Below are 9,338 nucleotides of genomic sequence, written 5' to 3'. Positions count from 1 at the left end.
CCCCATAGCGTTTCATGCAACGCTCATTCCCGTTATCTCAGGGAACCGAGGTTATGTTAGTAACCGAAGCGTTTGCTGATCTCCCAGCCTAGTCTACTGGTTTTAGAGGTGTTTTGGGCACAATTACAATCTAAAATATGATGTCAGATCATTATTTTTTTAAAGGGTGGATGTGACAGCAGCGTTGAAAAGAAGTACAGAAACAAAGACAGAAAATACAAGAAGCTTTGTGGGGCGAAAACTACACAGACTGTGAAATCATAATATTTTCTGTTTAATAACAGACAGATTTAGGCAAACTTTAATTTTTTTATTTTTAGGCAAACTTTTTCTTTATTAGCTTTTATCGGATCTGTATTCTTTCAGTGTCAGTACAATGTAACAATATGTATGTATACATGTAAATTGCATCAGTTTTTTATTCAAGTACAATGTAGTTAAAGAAACCTAATGCCATGTTCACACAGCAGCAGAATACGTTTGTCAGTCCTGAGTCATTAATACTGTTGCGTTCTTCCACAATTAATTTATTTATGGGATTGACAACTGCATTCTATAACCAAACTCATACCCATACAGTTTCAGGACTCACAATCGTATTTTCGCTGAAGCCCTGCAGTTTGAATGGAACTGTACTAGTTCAACTAGCTGCTTTGTGAACAGAACATTTTGAGACTCACACCTATAAATAAATGCGGTTGTCAATCCCAAATACTTGCAGTGTGAATAAAGCATAAAAAGGCATATGAGTAATACTCATATAGTATATTTTGAAATTATTTAACATAACTTAAAATAACAAATAGAATATTTCATGCAACCATTGAAAAAATGTAACTTGAACAGCAATTTCAGCTACAATGTTGGATTTCTTTATAAATTTGGTAACTTTATTATAAATGTCGCCCCAAACGCTCAGGTTCTGTCAACACCCCTGCTTGTACATCTGAAATATTATTGGTTTATTTTCAAATAGTTGTGTTAACACGCCTGTTATTATTTTAGTCCAGGTTCAGCCACATTCCCTAACATGTTGGAACAGAAAACGCAGAATGATGGGAGAGACGGAATCAGGTGTTTTCGGTTTAACTGACAGCTCAGGGGTTCTTATTGACAGTTTGCTGAGGGGAATAATGTCGTACAATCACAAAATCTGATCTCTGTTGTCATCTTTAAGTGCATGTTTAGAGTTTTGGTTTTGCAGTTTAAGTAATGCAGCCATCATAACCACAGATGCTGTCATCATCAGCTTTTTCCTGAGTATCTATTTGCATTCCTCCATCTGTCCTTCCCTCCGTCCCTCCCTCTCTCGCTCATTCTCACAAGGCTTCATATTTCTCTGTTTCTTGCTTTCTCTCTCCTGGTTATTCATTTTGTGTTATGTCTTGAGTTGCCAGCATTTGTACACATGGCATGCGATGGCTATTACACTGTCATCATCATCCCTCTCCAGAACAGCCTGTACAGCCCTGACGCACTGCACCGCTTCCACTGGGTAAGACACTGTGTACTATGCGTAATTTTGGAGGAAAAAGGTTCCTCATATGGGATGGGACAATTTGGAAACAGGACAGTTTTGTCTATAGTGATGAAACTTAAAAAGCAAAATTTTTGAGGATAAATGTTGAATTTAAATTTTTACAAATCCTTGCCTGAAAAAAATAATCTTAAAGATCGGTTTAATATTTATGTAGTTGCACAGACACTATTGGAAGAGAACTGAAATGGATGATGACATCACTGAATCATCAATGAACTGACTTTAGCTGGAAAAACGACTCTGTTATTGTCTTCTTGCATCATTGACAAACTATTTTCCTGTTTGAGACTGTAAAGCTGCTTTGACACAACCAGTATTGTATAGAGCGCTATAAAAATAAAGGTGACTTGACTTGACTTGAGCATACTTAGCCTTGAATGTTATGGCGCTTTTCCACTGCGTGGTACGACTCGGCTCGGTATGGCTCAGTACGGCACGGCACGGCACGGTTCGGCTCGGTTTGCATTTCCACTGTAGTTCAGTACCGCTTTAGAGTGGGCGGGATTATTCCGTTTTGGTAACGGTACAGTTCACTTGGAACCCCAACCGAAGTGGTACTAAAAAAAGTACCAGGTACCAGGTACTGTACCCAGTGGAAAACCCACCAAAAGTGAACCGTACCGAGCCGTACCGAGCCGTACCTTGCCGTACCATGCAGTGGAAAAGCGCCATTAGATGGCTTAGGCAAAATAAGAAGAAAATGTCTTGTAGGCCTTGTGTAGTTTAAATGCTTGCCAAGGTATTTTCAGTTGTTGCTAGGCAAGTGCTAGATGGTTGCTATAGGGCACTGCTAAAGTGAGTCCCAAATCACAAACTTATGCACTATTCCATGCCATTTTGTAGTATAAATAGTACAAGTTGTGTGTTCACTGAAAATTCCAAAATGTGCACTTTAAATACCCTGGTGATGCACTTAATTAACTGAGAAAACTAAGCGTGGAATTTTGGACAACTAACTACAGGTACCCGCAAAGCTACATTACTGTGAAAAGTTTTAGGCGCTTGTATAAAAATGCTGTAAAGTGAGGATACTTTCAAAAATAATGTCATAAATAGATTTTATTTATCAATTAACTTCTATTACGTAAATCAAATCAGCATTTGCTATGACCACCCTTTGCATTCAAAACAGCTTTGGTCCTAGGTAAACTTGCACATAGTTTTTCAGGTAGCTTTGCAGGTTGGTATGTTCAGGTGTCTTGGAGATGTTGCCACAGTTCTTCTGGATTTAGTCTGTCTCATTTTTTCTGTTTCTTCATGTAATCCCAGATGGACTCAAAATTGTGAGATCAGATCTCTGTGTGGAGAATACTAGCTGGTGTAAGAGTCATTGTGCATATAAAATCTCACTGGATTATTACAATTATTGGCAAAAGGAATGTTTGGAAATGTAAACTGATATTTCCTACTGACAAACTCCAACAAAATAGAAATAACTGGCTTAAAACCTTTTTTGTTGGTGAAAATAATAATGGCCTAAGACACACTGGTACACACAGTAGTGTAATTCATACACTGCACAGATTAGTACAAAGTGCATAGTGCATAGTGTATAAATCAGTCGTGTGCAGTGGTGTTCTGAAATGAGGAAGCAAAGTCCTCACTTTTTTTTTAAATACAATGTAAATTCATATCCCAGTCACATTTTCGTGGTTAAATAAACATACTTATAGTACACTACCAGAATAAAAATCTATTTAGTATTTTTTACATTAACAATGTAATGAATAGGCTATTATATTTATTAAAACCAAGTATAAATCTCATCACTGGTCACAGATATACCTTTAATTTCAACAAGCTGATTGCTCACTAAAAAAAACCCACAGATCATGTTTTCAGGCCATTTGAAGTTTGATTTTGAAATGACAAAGTGGTGATAAATAAGTGTGTGCATTGCTTACTATTTAATTAGACCTCCCATTAATGCCATCATTTTGTTCATTCAGACTGATTTACGAACACGGAATGCACACAAACACAAGAGGTGAGATTTATTGCATGAACCAACCATAGCCGTCCATAACCAGTCATATCCAATCATATCGTGATGGAGGCATGCCTCCTCTCACATGACTTTCCTCCATTCATTCTCAATTACTCCCCCACCAAACCCACTGCACACTTTAGGGCAGAGGTCTCCAAAATCGTTCCGGGGCCGTGTCCTGCAGAGTTTAGCTCCAACTTGCCTCAACACACCTTCCTGGAAGTTTCTAGTTATGCCTAGTAAGACCTTAAGTAGCTGGTTCAGGTGTGTTTATTTAGGGTTGGAGATAAACTCTGCGGGACACCGGCCCTCCCGAACCGAGTTTGGAGACCCCTGCTTTAGGGCGTATGTTAAAACTCAGGGGAGGCAAGAGAGACGCAGACTCCCACTGTAAGTTTACCTGCTGGTGTCGCTGTTGGACAGTTTTACTTTAGAAAAATTAGTGATTCATACACTTTTTATGTCATATTATGTAATATTTGCATTGTTTTATTTTTGAACTGTGAATTTTATTCTCATCCAATTTAGGGAGATTCGAGATCGGTCTGTAATTAACTAGTTCTTTGAGGTCAAGTTGTGGTTTCTGAGGAGGCACTGCCTCCCTTGTCTTCTCGGAGGAAATAGTGTATAGTGCGTCATTTGGGATGCAAGCGATTGCATTTTGGGTGGCTGATCTTTAGACAACAAAGAGGGTTATCAACCAATGCCAGTAATCTCAAAATGGCCAAATATCAGCTGATTAATCAGTCTATCACTATCACAAATAATATATTCTCCAATATATGCACCAGTCTTAATGCTTAATTCTGTCATTTTTAATGCACCAAAACACTTAAAGTTGATACTATAGTGTAGGGTTTCAATGTTTATGATGTTAATGTTTCTTTTAGCTAAAGAGACGTAGAGATCTGGAAAGACAAAAAGACATCCTGTGGGCTGGACTGCAGGTTGTGGAACAAACCAAGCTGTGGTACCAGAATCGCCTGAAGCTGAATTTACAAAGGCAAGTTAGCTTCAGCACAGGTGACTTGGATGAAGAGGTATGTACCTTCACAAAACAAACCTGAGTAAAGCTGCTGTTACATAAATGCAAGAGTATACAACAGAAGTAAAGGAGGCCTGTTCCTGCAGACTTTTATTAAAAGCTGCACATTTTAATTTAATTCAAAACTTTTTAACATCTCCCAATGAGCTGATGATCTAAATCAGGTTTGTTAAATAAGGAACACATACAAAATTTATAGTGCTGTAGGTGCCTAGACCAGGAATGAAAACCACTGGCCTACACTTGATGCTAAATCAAATAGGCTACTGTACTAACCTAACCCTTAACCTAACCTAAACCATAGCCCTCCAAAAATTATAAGCAGTGTAACTGATATCCACTATAAAATAAGGCTTCTTGAAAAACTTTATTTATACTAACATTGGCTACTTCTTAGTGTCCATCAATGAAGAAAAAAATATTTTGCCAATATAATAGTATCACTATGAAATCAACCAGAGAGGCCTGATCTTGTGTTCATGTGTTTGTCAGAAGGTCATCCCAACTTGGTAGCACAAGTATCACAATTATTTCAGAAATTCCCTGTTGTAAACTGTGAAACCAGCTTAAAGTTATAGTTGACCCAAAAATGAAACTTCTGTCATCATTTACTCACCCTCAAGTTGTTCCAAACCTGTATGAACACAAAAGAAGCTATTTTGACGAATGTTGGTAACCAAACAGTTGCTGGTTCCCATTGACTTCCATAGTATGAAAAAATGAAAGTCAATGGCAGAGGCGGACAGAGTACTCAACTCCATTACTTGAGTGAAAGTACAGATACTGCTGGTCAAATATTACTCCATTACAAGTAAAAGTTGTAAAGACAGATTTTTACTTAAGTAAAAGTACAGAAGTACTTGCTTTTAAAAGTACTTTAAAAAAAATTAACAAAAAAGCAAAACAGCAAGACTTATTTGACAACAAAACAAAAATGTTAAAAATGCTGTCTAATCGCTCTCGCTGTACTTTGATGTCATACACAGAACGGTCTGCAGTTCTGCTTCAAGTCCAACACCTATTGTGCTTTATTAGGAGATGCACAACAGTTCTTCTCTGGCTTTATAGGTAATATTTTCATGTACACAATTTAGCAAAATCAAGCTGCTACATAGTAATGACTTTCTACTTTGAGGACCTTGATAGAAATGTAGTGGAGTGAAAAGTACAATATTTGTCTTTCAAATGTAGTGAAGTTAGTGAAAAATAATACTTAAGTAAAGTACAGATACTCAAAAAGTGTACTTAAGTACAATACTCAAGTAAATGTACTTAGTTACTGTCCGCCTCTGGTCAATGGCTACCATCAACTGTTTGGTTACCAATATTCTTCAAAATATCTTCTTTTGTGTTCACCAGAAACTTTGAACAACTTGAGGGTGAGTAAATGATGACAGAATGTTGTTTTTGGGTCAACTATCCCAACACTATCTCACAGCCAAATCATACGTATTTTACGAGATGGCTAATTCAACGAATTCATATGACCTCACTCGATTTTGTACGATTTCTGTGACGGTTAAGTTTAGGGGCAGGGTTAAATGTGGTCATTCGTAGGAATTTCCTACGAATTTGCCACCTCGTAAAATAGTATGATTTTTCATAAATCGAGTGATGTCGTACGAATTAGCCACCTTATCAAATATGCACGAATTGCTGTGAGATCGGGTTGACTATCCTTTTAACTGCCAAACCTTAACCTCTTGATCCTGAAGCCTGAAGGACTTAGTAAACTTGGTCATGTGTTTGATTAAGGATGTAGCTAAAGTCTACAGAAAAGTTAGTCTACAAGAGCAGGATTAAGTAAACCTGGTGTACTTTACATCTAGATCAGGCTGATACCCACCTTTCAAAGTGAGGTAATGAGGAATGGACGTAGTCTGTTCAATATGCTGTACTGTTGTTTACATGTGTCTCAATGGTTCAGCTGGCAAAACATTGGCTTTTCTATTTGTACTTTATTTTATTTATTTATTTTTTACATTTTTGTCCTAAGAAATTTGTAAATAATGTACCTGTACCTTACAGGGCAGGTGGTCCTGCACTGTGCGGTCTTGTATGCAGCGCGTGAACGGGAGTCTGGGTAGTTTGATGAGTGACTCCTGTGTCTGGAACAATCTGACCCCAGAAGAGAGTGGAGGTTCGGACTGGGACCTCCGGTGGAGCAATGCCACACTGGCCAAGGTGATGATGAGTAATAATAATAGTAGTAATTTTGTTGTTTTTGTTTCCATTGTGCAGTCCTATTTATTATCAACATAACAAAAACTTGTTGCAGGAAGTTAATCGGAAAAATCAACAGATTTCCATATTGGAGCTTGAGAAGGCACAACTTCTTCAGCAGCTGTTGTCTTACAGCACACCTTATTGATGACATACATCCACATGTTTTCAACTCTAATTACAAGAGGGTTTCATTCAAATCATGCAGCAAACTGTAAATGTTAAAACAGCTTTGAAAATACTGAATGTTAAAATTAATTTAAGCTCTGATATACACTTTGTCCACCCTGGCTTCCATTATTTAACAGAAAGGGACTTATAGTAAAATGTTCAATAGTTGTTTTTTTCTTAAAATATTTGGTGGTACTGTACACATTTTTTTAAAAACATGATCACATATTTTAAAACAATGAATACTCTCCTATTACTAATATATTATGGCTAAAATTAATAATGCAAAATCACTTATTAATGTTGATTTAATATAGTCATGATCTTGTAAAGACTACCAATCTAACAGAAATTTGAATGTTATGAGGGTTTTTAAACATATAAAGAGGGGGTAAATGTTTTTAAATATTGCTTGTCATTGTATTATTAGATATTTGGAAAATATAAATCTCTTTAAAAAAAATTAAACCAACTGTACTGAAATCATCACAATCAAATGTAGTTTCTGTTTCATTTTCATGGACTGTTAGTTTGTATTTCTTGTTTTCATGCGTTTCCTTCCTGTTTCCTGTGTTCTGATCACTACTTTTTTGCATACTTACTGATTATGTGTGCATCTGTTTCTTGTTGAGTTGCTCATTATCTTTTGCATATATTATATCTATCTTATATTGTCTATACATATGTGAAGCTATGTAGATTTTTTTATATCTGCAAGATCTGATCCAACCAGAGGACCAGATCCTGACCAGAACAGATTCAGACTAGATTCAGGGAGAATGTCCTCTGGAGGATTTTTTGGACTTGTGTCATGAGGTGCCCTGGAGCGACAACACACATGTTTTCGAGTGGGCTTAATGACCACCTCCTCAGTAGCCATGCTTCTCCTCCTCTGCTGGTCCCACGCAGCTTCCAAGTTGTGATATAAGAGTATTATGTTTGACTAAATCAAAGGCAGAACTGAGGTCTAACAGAACCAGAGCCATAGACTGCTCAGAGTCTAAACTCTTAAAAGGGTCCCACTTTATATTAAGTGTCCCTAATACCTGTGTACTTACATAGTAACTAAATGTGTATGTAGTATGTAACCACATTGTAAGTACACATTGGTACATAGTATCTACAGTTGTAATATTTCTGTAACTACACACATGTAACAACCCTCAGGATCGTTTGTGTAAGTACAAATGTGTAACAGGACATTGGTAACAAAACTTTTTTTCCCACTTCACTAAGTACTCGTGTAACAGGAATTATATAACTACATTTTATAACAACAATATGTATAAGGGTAATTGGAACCATTTGATCCAGGGGGTGGAGATGGATAGGTTTAGGGGTGGAAATGGGATCCAGGGGGTGGAGATGGGTAAGTTTATGGATATGTAATGTGGGAGGAGTTGGATCTCGATTTGGAGTTGGTGCACCACTGGGAATACTAATACCAGTGTACTTACATGGTAACTCCTCAGGAACTGTCCGCTTAATATAAAGTATAACATTCTGGACACCAACCACAATTTATATGTAAAACCTAACTTACTGGCCACTGCTGTGTAACATCAGAGTAATGACATGATAAATCTAATATAAAGTGTAACACTTTCTTTACCAAAAAGTGCTGTTAGTCCTGTTACACATTTGTACTTTCATTACCAAAAAGTGTTGTTACCAATGTCCTGTTACACATTTGTACTTACACATACCATTCAGTAGGCTGTTACATATGTGTAGTTACACAAACATTAGAGCTGTAGATACTATGTACCAATATGTATTTAAACTGTGGTTACATACTGTGTACACATCTAGTTACTATGTAAGTACACAGGTATTAGGGACACAATATAAAGTGGGACCATTTTGGAAAGAAAAGACAAATTTGAAATAGGACGAAAGTTAGCTAGTATTGAGGAATTTTTTGACATGAGGCAGCACCGTGGCAAGTTTAAAGTTACCAGGTACAGTCCCAGTATAAAGACATTTGTTAATAACAGACAACAGGTCAGGGCCGACAGTCTCAATAATTTGTCAGAGGAAACATGAAGGAATTACATCCTGGGGACACATAGTAGGTTTCAGACTATGTGACTACTAGACAAAATCTCAATCAGAGTATTCAAGTTTACAGGTTCAAAGACAGACCAAGTGGAAGGGGAGAAAGGAACAATTTATATGCCGATAAAGGCAGATGTCTCAGGAAAAGGATTAATATTTGGATGGAGAACAGATTCAACAGTGGAAAGTAGGATATTTGGCTTATGGCTATTTCTTAAAGGGGTCATAGGATGCTACATGCACTTTTACAAGTTGTTTGAACTGAAATGTGTGTTGGCAGTGTGTGTACACAACCACCCTATAATGATAAAAAT

General features: G+C 37.0%; 1 protein-coding gene across 1 annotated transcript; it reads left to right on the top strand.

The window, feature by feature from the left end:
• The first annotated feature begins 1,283 nt into the window (after positions 1–1,283).
• On the top strand, positions 1,284–7,158 carry LOC107699195 (suppressor APC domain-containing protein 1-like). The gene is made up of 4 exons (XM_016500392.1): positions 1,284–1,495; positions 4,418–4,567; positions 6,601–6,756; positions 6,851–7,158. Exons 1-4 carry the CDS (start codon positions 1,409–1,411, stop codon positions 6,941–6,943), a joined length of 486 nt encoding a protein of 161 aa, XP_016355878.1. The 5' UTR covers positions 1,284–1,408; the 3' UTR covers positions 6,944–7,158.
• Positions 7,159–9,338: the final 2,180 nt, after the last annotated feature.

Source organism: Sinocyclocheilus anshuiensis, unplaced genomic scaffold (genome assembly GCF_001515605.1).
Source record: "Sinocyclocheilus anshuiensis isolate Anshui unplaced genomic scaffold, SAMN03320099.WGS_v1.1 scaffold851, whole genome shotgun sequence".
NCBI lineage: Eukaryota > Metazoa > Chordata > Actinopteri > Cypriniformes > Cyprinidae > Sinocyclocheilus > Sinocyclocheilus anshuiensis.
This window is presented reverse-complemented; position numbering and strand designations above follow the sequence as displayed.